The following is a 21,120-nucleotide window of genomic DNA, read 5'->3' as shown; positions in this document are numbered from 1 at the left end:
AAAATGCATAATTTACGATGTTTCTTTACTTCTTAATGTAGAGCGTTCATATTGTTTTGGTGTGTACACAGATGTAAGCCTTTCTTATGGGTTATATTTTTTCTGTACATTCCAAAATAACAAAATAACTGAAATTCAGTTTTGTTCTGAGTGTACTACTGGTTGGTGGAACACTCTACCTTAACAAGAAAATATAAGTTTTGCTGCAAAAAAAATATATGCATCTGCATTCTTTATTTTAACTTTTATCATTTCCTTTTCAAACTTCCAGATTCACTTACACTGTGCAAAACTGTAAGCAAGAAATAGTACTTAGAGTTGATGATAAATTCACTGATGAAAAATCTTCAATACATAAATCTGGATGAAAAAACAAAGTTGTGCGGCTAACTTTGGCATTTCGGTATATAATCACCAGTAGCTCATCACAGTGATTGTTCCAGGTTGTTCAGGAGAGGCTGTAACCAGTTTGGTTTCACTGACCCACATCAAATGTAGGCGGGTAGGGTTTCTATGCACCATATTCAACAGTTTTCCAGTCTGGAAAAGAATACAGACTTTTTCTTAATCATCTGTATCTAATAAGATTTGAAATATGTGTCTGTAGTGTGGTAACAATTAAATGTCATATTTAATCTGCAGTTCTAAATGTCATGTCTAGCCTGAAGTGTAGTCGTAAAAGTCATATCATATCCAGCCTGGAGTGTAGTCCTTAATGTCATATCTAGTCTGAAGTGTCATCCTTAATGTCAGGTCTAGTCTGAAGTGTCGTCCTTAATGTCATGTCTAGTCTGAAGTGTGGTCCTTTATATCATATCATAAATAGTCTGAAGTGTGGTCCTTAATGTCATGTCTAACTTGAAGTGTAGTCCTTAATGTCATGTCTAACCTGAGGTGTAGTTCTTAATGTCATGTGTAGTCTGAAGTGTAGTCCTTAATGTCATATCTAGATTGTAGTGTAGTCCTTAATGTAATATCTAGCTGGGTTGAAGTGTAGTCCCTAATGTCATATATAGTTTTTAGTGTAGTCCTTCATGTTATATCTAACCTGAAGTGTAGTCCTTAATGTCATGTGTAGTCTGAAGTGTAGTCCTTAATGTCATACCTAGTCTTATGTTTAGTCCTTAATGTCATATTGAGTCAGTACTCTAGTCTTTAACATCATATCTTACCTGAATTGTAGTGAAGTCCTTAATGTTATATCTAGTCTGTAGTGTAGTCCTTAATGTCATGTGTAGTCTGAAGTGTAGTCCTTAATGTCATATATAGTTTGTAGTGTAGTCCTTCATGTTATATCTAACCTGTAGTGAAGTCCTTAATGTCATATCTAGTTTGTATTATGGTAATAAATGTCTTATCCAGCTTGTAGTATAGTACCTAATGTTATATCTAGCATGTAGCACTGGACAAAATGTTATATCTAGACAAACAATGTACATCTGTAGTACCAAATGTCATATGTAGCCTGTTGTACCAAAATGTTGGTTTTTCAGACAAAACTATGCTATTGTAAATTTGTTAGTGAGTATCACACCTACCCTGTAGTCCCAGATAGCAATTTTTTTCTGGTCACCTCCACTGACCAATCGCTGACCATTGATATGGAGGCATCGTACAACACCCAAATGACCTGTTAGCACATGTAGACATTTCCCTAAAACAAAGATAGGACTATTCAGTATCATAATACCTAAAAGTAACTGGTGAAACTCGTCCACAAGGAATAAAATATACTACCTACTTATGGTGTGAAGCTGGTTAATGTTGAAAACATTCCTAAATGTGGTCTTGTTACCTAAAAGTTTTCCCACATAGACTAGTGGTTAGTGTAAGGGAAGTGGGAAAGTGGGTTGAACAAACAAACAAATGAATCAGATTCTACAATGTGCCACCTATCACAGCAGAAATGATTTTCTTAATACCTTTTCACAAATTTCTGGTTGGGAAAATCTCTTAATCCAAAAGTGAAAATGCACTACAGTTGGCAAGTCTGTATAAACATTCTGGAACAAACTCTGTCATCTAATAGTTTAAGAGAAAATATTTTAGGAATTTTGACATGTTGCTGCAGAGAAAGATGTTTACAGAAAAAGAAAATATCTCACATAGGAATTAGCAATCCTTTAAGCATATTTTTAACTTTCACAGTGACTGAGATACAATAAGTCATGCAGCATGTTCTCATGCAACATCTCACATTATGTTTTGTAACTGTCTTACAACAGGCAACATTTCTGGTAAAAACATTTTGAACACGGGCATGATTTGTGTTTTGAGATTCAGGGGATATTTCCTTCTAGCATGGTACAAATCTTGTGTATATATTTCACAACTAAACAAAGTGTGTTTTAAAATTCACAATGCAAATAAAAAAAACCCAGACAGAAACAAAGAATACAGTTTTTTTAAGGAACCATACCACAGTTTTTGCATTGTTCTGTTATAGATGTATAAGTAAGTAGGAGAGACTGACATTTGATTTGCTGGAGCAAACGTCCATCTAAAACTCTGTGCAACTTTGATTTCTGCAATCTACTTCAGTTAATATCCTTACCATAAAATGACCAGTTTTGAGATATTTAGGAGATAATATGTGCTGGCTAGAGTTTTGATAACTCTGACTTTGCTTTCAATACCTCATAATAATCACTTTTTGTCAAAGGAGGGGTATGAACAACGGACGCTTTTACTTTCTGCATCTTTTTCAGTTACTAGAAAACCTGATAACATTTTCTACACTGTGTTGACAGCTAATAAATATGATGGAATGATTTTACCATCAGCATTTTAGTACATGGTAGAAATAACTACAAAATCAACACATCCTGAATATATATTTTACTAATCACTGAAGTTAAGAAATAGAAGCTCTCCCAAATGATGAAATAAAAGCTGATTATGTTGATGGAAATCTATGGGGAAATCTTAGTTGTACAAGTTATATCAATTTGATGTTCATTTATTGGGCATTCCTTGTATCCCATAATACTACCGTTTATATATGTTTCCTTTTAAGTCTACAGGCCACCTGGTTAGATATGATTTAATTCTGGGCTTATTAAAATCATTTAAAAAAGAAAACCAAATTTATTTTATTTTCTAATCCACAAGGTCTGGAAAAGATATCAAAATTGTTCTCTATTCTCTTTTATGTTTTCTCAAGTTAAAAAATAATTGGATAAAATCTCTACACTTTTAAAGCACAAAGTAGAAAATATTTCTGAAGCGTGCATGTACAACCTTGTTTTAGTGAAAACGGAGTCAAAAGTATGGTACACCTCCAGTCAGTGTGTGTAAAATTAATTGATAATTATTGAACCCGTGGGAAACTCTGATTTAAGCAACACAATCAACAACAGGAAAAAATCATGGAGATCACTGTTTCATGTCAAACATGAAGGCAATGCAATGTCAAGGTCAAAATTTAAATGTTTTAGTAATTAAATGTCACCGTGACCTGCTGTAATGTTGATGATAGTGAAGTACATCTAATCATGGAATTCTGTGAAATTGTATGCAGCTAAATGTGAGGTCTAGCTACTACATGTAATTAGTATAACCTACATGTGGACACACAGATGAATTAAAGAACAAACAGACATCAAATGCGTCTTATCACATTGAAAAGGACACAAAAAACTGCTACTAATAAGAAAACAGAGAAGAATACAAAAATGATTTTCTAACCCCATTAAGCTAACAGTGCTTTAAACAAGATGAAACAGTGACAAAAACACATGGAATTTAAGCATAACATTACATTCTCCCCATTCATAGATTTTATCAATTCTTGTGAATGGGTATGAAACCTTAATACTGGTTTGTATCTGTTACTATATCACACCTGAATAAAGTATTGTTATCCAAATCAAAAATATTAAAAGGACATGGTGACAACTATTACAAAAATTATTAAAGTTTTTGTCTGTTTCATTTCCTACACACAGAATCTGAGAAGTAGATGTTAACAGAAAATAAGCTTTGATATTGTTACTACAAACAAACTAGACTCACTTGACATAAGAATATCTCCTATTTTACACTTGGCACAACTTCATCCGAGGAAATGAGGGTGATCAATTTCGGCCACTAGCAAACAATTTTTGGGAAACATTGTTGTGGTCTTCACTTTGTTTTGATCAGAATGCTCGAAACAATCTTGATGTGATAATTTGTGGGTGGAAATGCAATACCACAGCACACACTGCTGCTAAGTAAGATTTAACAATTTCATTTATTTTCTAGTGAAAATAACAACAAAAATTATTATGAATGAAATCATCTGATTATTTATTCTATGTCATTAAGCAACGTGTTGAATTTACACAAAGAAGTTATCAGAACAGATTCTAAACATATAATTGTCTCCCTTGTAGAAATGATATTTTAGAAAAGGTGTAGATTGCAATGACATACAAAACTTCACCAAACTTTTTCTGATTTTTCATTTTGCACATTCAGGTGCAACGGAATTCATCACTTTCAATATAAGGGAATAACATATTCCACTTGATCAATCAATTAAAACTCCCATAACAGCTTCCTTTCTATGTAAATCTTAAGATGTTAATATCACACACTTAATGGTTTGTCCATCTTCTAAAACAATTATCATAAATGAAAGCATGTTCAAATATCATGAATATAAATTTGCATTTAATAATGGCACTTATCTATCAATTTATTCTTTGTGATCATAATTCTATATATAGAGACTCCTGAAAAAGTACAAGTAGAATAAGACCAGACATTCCAGAAAAGTAAACATCTTCTGCTTCATCGCCGTCACCCTCCATGTAAATCTTGGTCAATCACAATAAGTAATGTCCTTTTCCCAAATTAGCACAAGTTAAAAACAGCGGAACCACCAGGCAAACTAAAAGGCTTCAAACATTTCTAGCTTCATATCACATACACACAGAATTTGAAATTTTCACAAAGACATCATTACAACAACCATCAAATTTCCAAATTATCTTCATTGACCTGTATCTCTTGAAACCCTGTGTTGTGAGTTTATCTCAAAGGCTGTTGACACCTCTCATGAAAATTGCCATTTTGGAAAAGCAAAGATGGAAGTATTCATATATCTAGAAATTATATCTAAGTTTTATTTCCAACAGCAGAGTACCCAGTAAACAATTTATTGTATTTTGAGAATCTGTTATTGTAGAGAGAAGAATTGTTTTCATTCTGTAATACCTCATGCAACATATAACAAATTCCTGTGGACATACCGCCAATATGAAACAGGAATCAGCTTGTTTTCAAAAGCAACCAACATTGTCATGTTGAAAAACTTAAATACGGTAGATGTTCCAAATTTTGGAAGTTAAAAAAACTCTGCTGTGAAAAAGCCCACAACATATTTTCTTTTTCAGACTTCTGAATATTTTTTTTTTTTTTTTTTGAAAATCAGCTCAGTATAATTTGTTCAGTAATCACTGTAGTACAATCAGAGTACATAAATGAGCATAAATATATAAGGTTTGTGGAAAGCAATAACTGATTGAGTTCAGCAATGTGTACCAGTGAATTTTAAAAAATTTGAACTAAAAACATTTGCTCAAGTGACCCTTGCAAAATAATTATGTCATGTAATATAGAAGACATGATATAAAGTGGTATTAACTGAAATTTTTGGAAAATTGACTGCTTCTTAGCAGAGATCTATGACAAAGCTTTTACAATATATATACTGTATAATTTCACTTGAAATTATTTTGATGTTTAAAAATTCTATCAAATATAGTCATTTTCTAGTATTTTTCCAAAACACAGACAATTAAGTTCAGATTTCTGAGATTCGCTTGTGCACAATTCTATCAAAACTTTGTTTATTTACAACTTACAATAACCACTCTTATAGGACCAGAGGGAAGCATGCCTAAAGAAAACGCACGTTGCTGGGCAAATGATCCAATACCGTTTTACACCCATTCTGGGAATCGAACCCTGGACCAAACTAAGATACCTAGGTGAATTAAACACAAGAGAGTGTTACCACTTCCCAACCTGACAACCCTGTTGTGTACAATTGCATGCTTACATTAATATACAATAACTGAATGTTAGTTTATGTATCAAAGCATCTTGATACTTTTTTTATTTTTATTTTTTATATTTTCAGAAACTTACCGTACAACATACCTAAAATTACTAACATGGGGAGGGTTGAAAAAAGAAGTTTAAATGAGAATATCACTACCTGTCAATCATCCTGTCCCAAGGGATGGGGCATCCTTAGCTTATGACCCCCTGAGGGCTGTAGATATAAGTGGGGGTTGGACATGGCCAATTTATCTCTAATGAGGCTACTCTACCGCTCTTAAGCAGTAATGACAGCACTAGACTTACATATGTATGTAATTCTGCCCAGCAGAAGATGCAGTATGACGTCTGCTTCCGTAACAATACACATATGTTTCATTAGCTTGAAAGTCATCTGGTTTTGTAGTGCAAATAGAGTATTTAAATAGTGCAGCAGTGACATGAGTTTGTACAATATGGCTATTCACAAGGGGGTCTGGGACAGACAGAAAAAAAACCAACAGATTTAACAGTGGTGAAAAAAATGTATGTAAAATAGCTACCAACAAGGGGAGCAGATTTAAAAACAGTAAAAACAATGAAACATCTATCTGAACAAGACATGTGCTGAAAATATAATCAGCAAAACGCTGTGAACACAGGAACCAAGCGGTGCTGATAGATGTATGGATCATGTTTTAGAGAATAACACTGATTCCTGCAACATGAATAACAAATTATCGTATTGTTTCATAGCTTTTTCTTATTCTTCTAGCTGTGTTATTTGAACTTTTATACAAGGTAGTAAGTGTGTTTTAAATATCTTAAAATCTTTCCAGAATTTCATACAAAAGTTCCATACATCTTGTTTTTACTTCAAGCTATGTATTTTTACTTTAAGCTATATAATGAAACATATCTATCCAGTGAAAGGTTTGAAATGAAAAAAAAAAACAAAAATTAAAAAAAAAGATTGCATAATTATGTTTTTATGAAATTATGTAAATTCAATCAACTGGTAAAGAATTGAACTGAAAATCAAATTTTATTGTCTCAGGAAGTCTCCTTTTGAAATACACAATTTTAATATGGGTAATTTCAGTCTTTGAAATTATCACAAATAAAATACTGTGAAAATTTGTCTCTAAATTTACCATTATATGAATTTCAGTGAATCAAAAACCTATTCAACTTACTGTTAAATATCAAATGGATTATTTTTTCAAATAATCATTAATCTTTAATTTCAATATTGCATCAAATCACAGGGTACACATTTGTTCTTTTATTTTAATCTTCGTTTCAAATGAAGTGAAAGATAATTAAGGAAAAAACCCAAAAACAAAAAAATGGAATGTTTTCACTGAAATCAATTTAATGGCATATGTTTTTAACAAAAATTAAAAAAAGATTGTAGTATTATCAAGGTTTCTGCATGAAAGAGTCGTAACATTACATGGTAAAATCTTAGTCATCATGATGTTTGACATTTATGGTGATGTATCATGTACCCAATCTGTAAATTTAATTCCGGAGATTTATCCTTGCTTCTATCTTAAACTATATACTGTGTAAAGATGGCTTCCTAAGCAGAACCTTCTGCTTCTAATTCTGATAGAAAGTTTCTTTGAATAAACATTTCCTTTCTTTCGTCAGAGGACTTTTAAAAAATTTACATCTCTTGTATATATACTAAAATCAAGTGTAAAACCTGCACACTATGTTCTTTGTATTATGCTGTGTAATGCATGTTTACAGTTAAAAGTGCCTGCTGGGAAATATTATGATATTTTTGCTCCATAAAAATACATTATGAATATTCTGCTGTGATATTTACATAAAACTTAGTCATGCAGTAGAAATAAAGATAACTTTCTTGATACAAAAACAATCAAAAAGTGCACATGTTCTAATACATACAATTTTCTCTGTCAAAATTATCTGCAGACAGAAAGCAAAAGAAGAAAATTTTTTAAGTTATTAAAACACAATTTGTATTTTAAACATACTTCTCTCCTAAAACAACTGCAGGGGTATATGTTATTTCTAATGGTATGTCAGGGATAACACAGGAGGGAACCTACTGCTAATGCTTAAGGAGGGGGAAAGGGTAGGGAGGGGGAGGAGGAGGAGTTCCTGGCCTTTCTCGGGAGGAACACATGTCTAATTTATACATGCCAAACACAGCTGATTTACATGAAGGAACTGTCAGATTATTTGCCTTCATCAGGAAACCATTCAGACACCCTTGTGTCCTGCTATATATGTCTCCCCTACTATTTATAATGGTCCAATTTTATTTCACTAATCTATTGTGATGTATTGATAAGATAATGAAACCAGATCATTCCCCCCCCCCCCCCCCCCCCCCCCCAACTTTTTTTTTCAAAATTTCTGTAGTTATAAGAATTATCATATGTTACCAGAAACAGGAGACTAAGGAGGCCTGCATCGCTCACCTGGCAAATTCAGCTTTCAAGTCATTTAACAAAAAAAAATTTCTGAAATAATATCCTTATTGGGTCCCAGCCTTGTGGTCAAACAGTAGTCGTATCTTAAGCCCCTGGTGGCTAAGAGCAATTACTTAAAGTTAGTTCCTCTTCACCCAAGAATGCTCAATAGTTTGGACCAGATGAGCAAAAAAGTCTAATTCAAACTGGTGTAGTTTATAATTGTTCTTAAAACCTGATTAAACATTACCAAACTAATATTCAGCAAATAAGCTCATTCCTGGTAAAGTGTAACAAATCAATCCATTTAATTCATTGTTCAATAAAATCACCACTACATATCATTTTATTGTCCTGTAATAAACCAACCTCCTCACTTTGAGTCAAAAGTGATGTTTGTTACCTTGGCATGCACACGTCCAAGTGTCTAAAGGTACATGATCACATACCTAAGTGTCTCAGTAAGATCAATATATCCTATATTACAAGTCCATGACTTATTCTGCATCTGAGTGAGACAGCTTACCTTGTTCATTTTTACCTGTGTGATTAAGACAGTAAGATAATACTGATTTACCAAAATGATCCCAGAGAGTCAGATACTGGTGATATTAGTTCAGTTAAAACATAGTAAGATTCTTACCTGAGTGAGACCACAGTCAGATGGTACTGATTTACCTGAGTGAGACCACAGTCAGATAGTAATGTTTTACCTGAGTGCGGACACAGTCGGATGGTACTGTCATACCTGAGTGTGACCACAATCAGATGGTACTGACTTACCTGAGTGAGACCGCAGGTGGATGGTACTGACTTACCTGAGTGAGACCACAGGTGGATGGTACTGACTTACCTGAGTGAGACCACAGGCGAATGGTACTGACACCTGAGTGAAGCCACAGGCGGATGGTACTGACTTACATGAGTGAGTCAACATTCAGACAGTATCAACTTACCTGAGTGAGACCACAACTGGATGGTACTGACTTACCTGAGTGAGACCACAGGCCGATGGTACTGACTTACATGAGTGAGACCACAGGTGGATGGTACTGACTTACCTGAGTGAGACCACAGGTGGATGGTACTGACTTACCTGAGTGAGACCACAGGCGAATGGTACTGACATACCTGAGTGAAGCCACAGGCCGATGGTACTGACTTACATGAGTGAGTCAACATTCAGACAGTACCAACTTACCTGAGTGAGACCACAACCGAATGGTACTGACTTACCTGAGTGAGACCACAGGCGGATGGTACTGACTTACCTGAGTGAGACAACATTCAGACTGTACCAACTTACCTGAGTGAGACCACAACCAGATGGTACTGACTTACCTGAGTGAGACCAGAGGCGGATGGTACCGACTTACCTGAGTGAGACCAGAGGCGGATGGTACCGACTTACCTGAGAGAGACCACAGGCGGATGGTACTGACTTACCTGAGTGTGACCACAGGCAAATGGTACTGACTTACCTGGGTGAGACCACAGTCAGATAGTACTGTCTTACCTGAGTGTGACCACAGGCGGATGGTACTTAATTGAGTGAGACCACAAGCGGAAGGTACTGACTTACCTGAATCAGACCACAGTCAGATAATACTGTCTTACCTGAGTGCGGCCACAGTCAGATTGTACTGACTTATCTGAGTGTGACCACAGTCAGTTGGTACTGACTTACCTGAGTGAGACCACAGGCAGATGGTACTGACTTACCTGAGTGAGACAACAGTCAGACTGTACCAACTTACCTGAGTGAGACCACAACTGGATGGTACTGACTTACCTGAGTGAGACCACAGGCAGGTGGTACTGACTTACCTGAGTGAGACCACAGTCAGATTGTACTGTCTTACCTGAGTGAGACAACATTCAGACTGTACCAACTTACCTGAGTGAGACCACAACTGGATGGTACTGACTTACCTGAGTGAGACCACAGGCAGGTGGTACTGACTTACCTGAGTGAGACCACAGTCAGATTGTACTGTCTTACCTGAGTGAGACAACATTCAGACTGTACCAACTTACCTGAGTGAGACCACAACTGGATGGTACTGACTTACCTGAGTGAGACCACAGGCGGGTGGTAATGACTTACCTGAGTGAGACCACAGTCAGATAGTACTGTCTTACCTGAGTGAGACCACAGGCGGATGGTACTTACTTACCTGAGTGAGACCACAATCAGATAGTAATGACTTACCTGAGTGAGACCACAGGCAGATGGTACTGACTTACCTGAGTGAGACCACAGGCGGATGGTACTGACTTACCTGAGTGAGACCACAGGCGGATGGTACTATCTTGGGACCCTGAGGCGATCAGCTCCTTATTATATACCAAGCAGTACTGTACAAACATAAACAAACAACTGTCATAGCAATGAATTAATACAGAACACTTTCACCATGTCAATATAACAGCAAGACTTTTGAAAACTTCTGCAATAACATTTGTTGGTCTAAATCAATGTATTGTATTTGATTTACATTAAGTATTGGCTACCATAAATATTGACTGCTACAAAATACATTTTATTTCCTAATCTGAAAAGACTTTGAATATGACAAAAAAATTCTAAAACCTATTTAAATATCAGATCTGTATTCACTACAATATATAAAGTAAGACTCATTAGAGATTGGTACAGACACAAACAAATCTCATTTGATTTTCAACTAACAATAACAGAATGCCCAGGAGCTTTATGGTCTATGTAAAGTAATCCATATCTGCAATACATGGGTATTCTACCTTCAATGTTTTATCTTTCCTAGGTTTTAATATGAAATTGTGCAGGTTGGAGGTTTGATACCATTCTCTATCTTTCCTCTATAATTGAATTGCTCAGTTATCTACCAGAGGCATAGTACTCCATGAAGACAGACAACATTTGTTTACAGAAGGTTGTCTATTTCAAAAGATACTGCAAACATTGATAACAAAATACCCAAAACACCAGTATATTGTAAGTACATTTAAAATTTTTCATGCATTTTATGCTATCACAGCCTATTCAGCACAGGAAAGCTGTGTGCTTGCATTTGTTTGTTCATTATCTTTTTTTTTTTATCTCTGATGTATTTAAATATATAAAAAGTATCTATGCAAAAGTTAGACTAGCTGTAGGGAAATAATCTGACTCTAAATTCAAAAATCATATTTCACTGATATAACAAAACAAAAATTTAAAAAAATAAAATAAAAAAATGAAAAGCAACATAAAAAATTATCATTTCAATGGTATATACATGCATAAATCAAAGATTTTTTTTCTACATTTTAACAATTGAACAGGGGGTAATTTTTTTAAGAAGAAACAAAGAAAAATTAGATGACTACAAATCACTGATACATGTGCAGTTGTTATCAACATAAAGCTTTTACAAGCTCTTACCACTTCTCCAGAATGCCCTTCTAATGTATGGCTGCACTCCCCTGTTTCTGTACTCCAAATTCTAAGAGTACAATCAGCACTACCACTAACGGTTATTTTGTCATCAAACTGACAACAACTGACAACTGAAACAAATTCAAGGGACATAATTCAGGGGAGACAATCCAGTAGGTGTACTTTTGTTTGCGTGATTTGGGTATGTAGTGATTATTACAATGAAATTTTAAAATAAAACCCAATATCATCCAATACAGATATTACAATATATTCAGGGCAAGGTGTCTCATCCAATATTCAGGTGATTAGGTACATGTATTAATTATACAGAAAATAAAAAAAAAACATTCAATGTTAGTTACATTGTACACTTTATTTTCAATCGACCAAGACTGATTAAAAAAAACATACTTGTACATGTTACCCTAAAGCATGAAATAAATTTATATTCAAATGTTGCAATTTGGTCTGTGATCAACAATGATCTCACAGTATAAGCAGAGGGAACTGTAAAACTTCATTCGGTGAACAAAGTCTCAGAATCTAATAGTGAAATATATAGTACAACTCTGACATTTGTACAGCTGAGGCATTTATAGCAGGTCTTATCTGGAAATTTGTTAAAATTTAAAAATAATTCTGTACCTACAAAATATACATCCTATTATATACATGTATATTAACCGAAATATTCAACTTAATTTCATTCTTCTTTTTTTTGTTCACATGTTCGCAGACAACATGCACATGTGTTACTGGTGTGTTGGAGGTGTGGGAGGTAGGGAAAAGGGGTTTCAGAAATACTCAGAAGCATGCAAGAGTTATTCCCCTTGTTATAGGAAAATGTGTTTCGTCTCCAAATACAGTGGTCATTGTTAATTGATACTTTGACACCTAAGTGCATTCACATCATGAGAATCAAGTTTTTTCAGTAGCAATTTAAAGTTGATATCTTGTGATATCTTGAACATGTTTAATAATTTACTTTCTGAAATAAATTTCAAGTTTCTTTAAAATAAAATTGTATTGTTTTTTTTATGGTGTCTTCACCTTTTTCTGAGTTTATTTATTTAAATTGATCTAAATCTACATTACATCTGGGTTTGTTGATGAAGCAGGAGAGCATCTCTGATTCTCCTTATATTTGCATGTTTAAATGTTTCTTGTGATTATATTTTGCTCTGGTGTTTTCAATCAAAATTTTGTATTACAATTTTGTTTACATCATATATCAATGTATTCCTCTTGTCTTGAGTATGAAACATATCAATTGAATAAGTAGAAAACAATATTATATTAATTTCAAACACACTATATACCTTCTTCATGTCCTTCAAACTTATGGAGCTGTTTCTCTTTTATTATGTCCCACATAAACATGGTTTTATCCCAGGACCCGGTGAGAACATAGTTACCATGGCAACACAAACACTGGAAATACAGGCATTACAAAACAAACAACAGCATGAATTTGGTGTAAAATACATAACAAAGAAAAGGTGTGGTACAACATGTCTTGTAAATCTATTGATTATAGGAAATCTTTTCTGAAAGCTTAATTCCACAGACTCAAACAGAACGAGACATAAGTACATCTATATGCATGCAAATACCTATAGTATCAAAGTTTAACATAGAAGTAAAAGATTCAAAGCTTAATAAGCAATGCAAAAACAGCAAATAAATGTTTGTTTCAATTTCATTTAAATTTAAATATTAATTTTATCAGATATCTTTTCAGAAAAAAAAAACACATTCTCTAACTTATCATATGACAGAGTATTTCAGCTCTGTCTTATTTACAATTTGCCAGAAAAAGAACAACAATGTATACACACTGAGTTATAATGTTGTGGATTCATTAAGGCCATTGACATGTTCACATATACATGTGTTCTTGCAATCATAAGGTCACACCACTAGCATTACTCATCACTCACGAAAAAAATGTTTTAAAATCATTATCAACAAAGATAAAAAAAGAAAAAATGAGTATGAAAGTAAAAACAAAGTTATTTTGTTACAATTCTGTTGTAAATACATATGTTGTAAAGGTAATGGAAATTATCTAAGTTGTGTCCTTAGCGGTGATACAACACTTAATCCCATATCTATAGACCATCAAGTGGAGCAGCCACTTTGACAGTGTACCAGTGTTAATTCTACACCAACAATAATTATGTCATAATGATCACAGATTGGTTGTCATTTATGTTACTGTAGATTTAAGTTTATATAGCAGCACTGTTGTTGAAATATGTACAGTATTATACAATCATCAATTTGTAGATGTAAATGGACCTCCCACATTATGTTCAGCAAAGTAATCACCAGCTACTGCATAGAGACCTGTCTTAAAAGGACTTAGACTGACTGTTAACAGGGTCATAGATCAGGCAAACAAATAAATATTGGTTCTGTCAACTCACTTACTATGGAATTCAAAAATAAAATAACAGCATACAAGAATTGAATGAATTAATGGGAAACAGAATTTTGTGTAATCTATCATGCAAAGAGTGAATGTTGCAAAAATATGATTCACAGATTCACAACTACAAAAGCAGGCCTAAAATACATGCAGTAGAGAGGATAGAATGAAATCTGAATACATGGAATATATATATAAGAGATTAGAATTTCTGCCTTAATACATTACTACATCTGTTAAAGGAATTGCGGTCAGTTCCATAACAAAGTTCCATAACTTATTGGTAATTTGTACTCCATAAAAAATGTAATTATAAATAAATTGCCAATAGAAGACAAGTACCTCAATTTCATCTGTATGATCCTTGAAGACACACTTCAATTGTCGATCGGGTAGAGACCACACTCTTACCGTCCTGAAAAAATTCAGATAAATCAACTGTTTACAGCACAAAAACATCTTCATTAGTGTCATAACATTTTCAGTAATAAGCTATGTTCAGAAAACATAATCATTAAATTATCTGTCAGAATTGTGACTGGCTGAGTTCTTACTATTTTGTATATTACATCATTATTTATGAATTTTCCGTTATCACTTCTTCCAATAACATTAATCATGATATCACAATAAATCTATGTGGGAGACAATATGTCAACATTTTCTATTTTAAGAGTAGAAAGTTACTTTTTATGAATATCTGAGTTCATTCAAAAGCATTAAAAAGAAATCATCTTCTTTAGTTGATTCAGTTGTCTGATACTAGTCCTAGCTGATCTTTCATTCATTACATATATAAATGTCCAGATTCTAGAGATGGTATGTTTATTTGTTATTATCTCCAATCTCCAACACATGATCATTGAGATTACAACTTTCAAGACATGTAACTTACAGGTATCACCATTTTTTTTTAGTTGATCACATGTAAAGTTTGACAGTGAAAAAAAAAAATATATATATATATATATATACATCCTCAATGATCCAAGGAGTGAGCTCAATAAAAATATGTTCTTGGTAATAGCTTATTAAGAATGTAACCTTTACTTGGATTTAGAAGTATAATCATTGTTTTTTTATCTTTTCGATTTTATAAGTTTGAAAATTTTTAATCTTAAGTAGTCAGAAATAACTTGTAAGTCAATAGTTTTTACAAAAAAGAATCTAATTTACATATGCCTTTCAGCTAATACATATAATGGCAGTCCTGCCTGCTAGCCCCTTCAAAATGTTATCTGTATTGATATAACAAACAACAAGAAAGTAAAAGTCAACTTAGTTTGATTAAAAACAGGGTTTCTGTATTCAGATATCACTGGTGAGTTTTAGTGACTTACTTGTCGGTAGCAGCACTGATCAGGTAACTATTACCCACAATGCCTAAGTGTTCAACACTTCCTGCATGTCCCATCAGCGTAAAGATGACCTGACCACTAACTATATCAATAACACGTATAGCACTGTCCGAACAGCCAGTGATGGCTGTGTTACCCTGTAAAAAGGTCATGTCAAGGTTAGAGACAGAAAAAGGGTTAAAATGTTTTCAAGTTCGTTAATACATTTAACTTAAGAGGGGAACATATTTAAAGTAATGTTTGAAGTAATGTTTAAAGTAATGTTTAAAGTGCAATTTTAGGTATATGATATAAATAAACTGTCCTTGAGGGCAGAAGTACTTCAACCAGAGTTTTGAGGTCTGAGGGGGATTTTTTTGTTTACCCTGCATGTCAATTACATATGTAAATTGTTCACATCATGAAATTCTGAATCGTGATCAAGGATGTTTTTGGTAAATTAGCTTTAACTTACAATGAATAATCACTTAGAAAAAAACACAATACACTTATAAAGTGCCTGGTTTAATCTGAAAATAAATGAAAACAATATACATTGTAATCAACTATAAAGGGACTAACAAAACATACACCTGGTATGTAAACCCCTTATAAAAAACAATCTTGTACCATAGCCAAGTGACTACTATTACTAATTTCTACTGAAACTGCAACTTGTGTGGGACATGGTGGGCCTATTACCTGGAATGGGCTTATTAATGGATAAAAACCACATTGACCTATCTGACAAAAACGAAATTAACCAACCTGACTATTAGGTTAACCATGTATATTACATATACATAAATTGAGCTTCTTATTCTATGCTAAAAGCATTATGACATGTTCAGAATCAGAATATGACCCAGCCCAAGTATGATTTATTTGAGTACTGCATGATTAAGCTACATGTAAATACAGTTTGAGTAATGATATAACCTACCCTGAGTACAAGTGCATTGATGCTATCAGAATGCATGTGAAGAGTTTTCACTTCTGTACATGTGGCTAGATCCCAGACTATGAATAGTTTATCATCACTCCCGCTCACAATACTTGTACCTATAAACATAGAATTACATCAAAAAACATGATAAACAAAATTTTACAGGTTCTAATATTTTCAGATGACAATTATATTATAAGCTGTAAATAATTCCTTTACTTGATTCACTCACTATATAGGTAACTTGAATCAAGTCTATTGCATTATAGTTATCACTAATCCACTTAATTTTGTTACTTAGGGAGTAAATCCAGTCTAGCTTTGAATCACATGTTCACATGTATGAGTGTATTATGATACATAAATACATGTTTATTTTCTTTTCTTACCATTACAGGCAATTGCAGACACTTTTTGTTTATGACCTCGTAGAATGGGGCCAACTGTGTAACGTCCTTTAGCCCAGTTTTTTGACAAGTGTTGTACTCGTAAAAATATGTCTTTCCATTTACACAGGGGAGATAATCTAGTATCCTCTGGAACTGAAACAATCAATTTACATATTGGTGATGAATAACCAAGCAATGCTCTTCCTTGTTATGGCATTTACGAACAGTATAAATGACAGAGCTTTGCACACAAATATAATTTTGCACAGCAGCACAATTCTTGCTTTAAAAATCAGTCATTTATGGTAAATAATAAACATCAACAATACGATTCAATGCTTTTATATGTATGTTGATATCTTATGCAGATTAAACCAATACCTTAATCAAAACTTTTTTCATTACCAACTGTACAGTCCATCCAGAGGAGCAGACATTTTGAGCAGTGTTATTTCTATATCAAAAGATGATGTCATAATGATCTTGCTTTGGTTTTCATTTATGTTACTGTAAACTGTAATAATTGTAATTGAAATAAATTTCTATTAAGTTTATGTATAAGTGGCACTGTTGTGCAAAGATGCACTTCTATATAAAATATATGTACTTATTATTGTACAGTTTTGATATAATCATCAATATGTACATGCAAATGAACGAAAGACAATATGGTATATGTACACCCCTGGTATTATAGAAATAACAATAATATAAAATGTGCATGCAGTGAGAACTTGATAAAAAAAAAGGGGTGAATCTTACTGAACAATTTGAAGATAGGTGAGGTAAGAGAGACATTAGTATCTTTCTGTGGCAGTGAGCATGCTTTGATGATTTCATTGTTGACTCCATACCTCAGCCATCCTTTTATCATACACTCATGTAACCTGTTGAGATCAATATTGTATAGTATATTGTAAAACAATAGTATCATATCACATACATGTAGTAAGTTAACAACAACTAAGTTATTATAAGTCTGTGTTATGTTCTTGTTATGTTATAGTTTTACTGCACTCTGTTGTGAAACATCGGCCCTTTAATGCCCTATGGTGATACTACACTGCTGAACATTTTAGTCTTTCATAATATAGAACGTTTTTCAGCATTGATTTATACGTAAATAGTTTTACATCATTTAGATATCAACTATTTAAAGCATACTTGCATAAAATCCCTTCATTTTTTTCTTTTCATGTGATCTTAAAAGAATGAGGTATTACAAAACATTTTCTTATGTATTGCAGGGATTTAAGTGGAAATATACATTGATGTTCGAAAAACATGTATAAAGTACAAAATATAAGCTATATAAAAATTTAGTGTTTCAGTTTTGAGCTATGTTGATAATTTGGAACAATACTTTATCATCACTTTTACCTAGTATTTACATTGCAAATGCAATAAACACTGGTATTTAAAGTTTACCATATAGAATCTTTATTTGCTGCCTCTCTCCAACTAACAGATACTTTAGAAAACCTTCCAATATCCTTTACATTGAGGAAGGATATGATTTTCTCCACCAGTTCCTGGGGTAACTCTTCTGTGAGATCCATCATTTGGTGGACTTCATCTTAAAATTTCCCATGATATGTCTCGTCTCCCTGTGTCAACAAATTTGAAAAAAAATAACATCGAAAAGTTACACATAATTATGAGTAGTAAATTTACAAACAGAACATAATCAAATGTGTAGCAGAATCGGACTGGGTCACACTGATCTGTTCTTTTTACATAAGAGGAACATGTAAATTTGATCCTGCAGTAAGCCCAAGTTCCCAACCCCAAATTTGTGGCTCAAATAAGGGCAATGATTTCCACTGAAACGGTAACAGATGTGGTTTGGCTTATTACTAGTCAATTATAAGCTTATTAACAAACACATAGAGTTTTACCTGTTTTTACACATACTGATTTAAGAAATTTCATTCAATTGTAATTAAGTATTCTCTTCAAATAATGATTACCCATTATATTCCACATGTTTATTTCTTTAAATCATTTGGACTCAAAGTATTTAGACAAAGGCAAATTGATAGTGACAGCATACATATTTTGTTAGAAGAACGTTAAAAACCAATTATGTCATGAGAAAAGAGGGAGGTGAGAACAAAATATCAGGAATCAGTTATTTGCTTAGTGTCTTGCTATTGTGGATTAAACATATCAAAAAAGATATGTATACTTTCAGATACAACGACCATGTTTTGGCAGAGAATTGATATCAATGCTCCATTTCCAAAATTTTGACGAGTCGTATTGCTAAGATACAGTGGGTTCTAAAAGAATAGTAAGTACCACAGGAAAATCATGAATCCAGGATCCTTGTATTAAGTTCAAAAATCATTGCGATGTCTTTGTTCAAAGTTATGTAATTCTGACTGTTGCACGTGATGTTGACAATAGTCTAGTCTTTGGATGAAATGCATAAAGTTACAGAATATGAAATGCAACGTGCGACATTATATTATACCATGGACTGTATATGAAGCAAGTTGAAATTTTGTATTGCTAACTGCAGGCAGTCATCTGGTTATCGTCATTGTGCTAAGAGAACTTCTAAGTCAAAAAGTGTAACCAATGACGCGGGAAGAACAGGAAATGGCGAACTTCGTAAAGGGGGATAACTGTAGTTTGACAAACCGGAAGTTTCGTGGCAGTGTCAAAAACTGACAGGATTTGATGTCTGAAAATCTGATTAATGTGATTTGTGATTGATTACGTGTTTTGAACGCATTTTGGATTATTCAGGTAAGATGTATTCATAGCAATATCACTAAAAAAATACTCGATATAGTGGAATTAACGACCAGTCATTTCAAGTTGCGAGTTGATGACTGCAGAAGTATCATCAGTGATATTGGCTCGTGTTATACTGTAGTACATCTGTAACAGGTGCATTGACAGGCTATACACAAAAACAATGACCTTGGCTACTGTTGAGGTGATGGGCATCGATGGCCACGTATATAGGAGTGGCGGGTTGACCACTGCAATATGGCCTGGTACATTGTACAAGTACTGGAGCACTGGCAAATCTAGTAAATTTAAAAGTGACAAAATATTAGCAAATTGATGCAATAATATTAGGTTATTCAGATTGTTAACTAAATAAATATATCTGCTCTTTTTTCAACAAGCTCAGGTTTAAATACATTTCGGCATGGGCCCTGTTTCCATGGACATAGAATCTGTTCGAAGTCTGTTATTTCTAAAACTGGCGATAGTTGTCTTGGACTTTTGACAATAACATTTTAGCAGTGTATATATATTGGTAAACACTGGATGGTCCAAGGATGAATGTGTAGCAAACTTTCTAAGTGACCTCTCCTTGGTCCTGAGGCTGGTTGTGTATGATCAAATGAATCCAAGTTTGTTATCACCATTTGTTGAGAAACACTTAATCTTTCTTAAATTATGAAAATTTCCAAATTTTCTCAATAGTTACATTTCACTCAGATGTAGATGATCTTTTGGGAATGATCAGAATAACAAAATGGCAGATAATCAAACTGTAGTCAGTCAACCTATGAATAATTGTAGACTTTGAGTTGTAATGTTTCAATCGATCGCTATTTCCTTAGTAGTAAGAAATTTTTCTCTCTGACATTTTATATGAAGATGCCTTATAGTTTAGCATAATTAATTATCAGAGAACTGAATAGGAGAAAACATGACCAAGAGGTGGCCATCTTGGATTTTGGTGGTTTAAGTTTGTTATTGCTATCTAATTCTTGAGAAGAATTATTTAATCATTCTGATAACATAATGAATTATTACTTTTTGCACCTATATATAGCTCTGCAATATTGTTACAAACTGGAAAAATAGCTGACAAGGGCAAATTTCAAGTTATTTATCTTCGTAGAACAATGATAAAGATGATACAATAGTTGGAGCCAAGTTCTTGTTAAATATGATGGTATTAATTTTAACTTTGATCATGTAATTATTTCAGTTTAACAATATGATGCGATCTCATATTATTTCATGAATTAACCAGGGTTGTGAAGGCTCAGTCAGTAGAGCAATTGCCTATGCAATCTCTGATGGAAATCAGAGGTGTGGGGTTTGACACTCTGTGGCTATCCAGGGTGGTTTGTATTTCTCAGGAAACCGAGAAACAGATCA

At 33.5% G+C, this 21,120-nt stretch overlaps 1 protein-coding gene across 1 annotated transcript; it reads right to left on the bottom strand.

Annotated features, from left to right (window-relative positions):
* Nucleotides 1-411: 411 nt before the first annotated feature.
* LOC132562961 (F-box/WD repeat-containing protein 7-like) lies at nt 412-18,548 on the bottom strand. The gene is made up of 11 exons (XM_060227738.1): nt 18,415-18,548; nt 17,749-17,873; nt 16,987-17,139; nt 16,595-16,713; nt 15,655-15,809; nt 14,657-14,729; nt 13,203-13,314; nt 11,887-12,011; nt 10,763-10,838; nt 1,539-1,654; nt 412-540 (listed from the first exon to the last, which is right to left on the bottom strand). The coding sequence occupies exons 1-11, from the start codon at nt 18,546-18,548 to the stop codon at nt 412-414; spliced, it is 1,317 nt and encodes a 438-aa protein (XP_060083721.1).
* Between the last annotated feature and the right edge of the window lie 2,572 nt (nt 18,549-21,120).

This window comes from Ylistrum balloti, unplaced genomic scaffold, assembly GCF_031769215.1.
Source record: "Ylistrum balloti isolate Yb309-2 unplaced genomic scaffold, AGI_CSIRO_Ybal_v1 Utg371552, whole genome shotgun sequence".
NCBI lineage: Eukaryota > Metazoa > Mollusca > Bivalvia > Pectinida > Pectinidae > Ylistrum > Ylistrum balloti.
The sequence above is the reverse complement of the archived record's forward strand: the minus strand, read 5'-3'. Positions and strand labels throughout refer to the sequence as shown.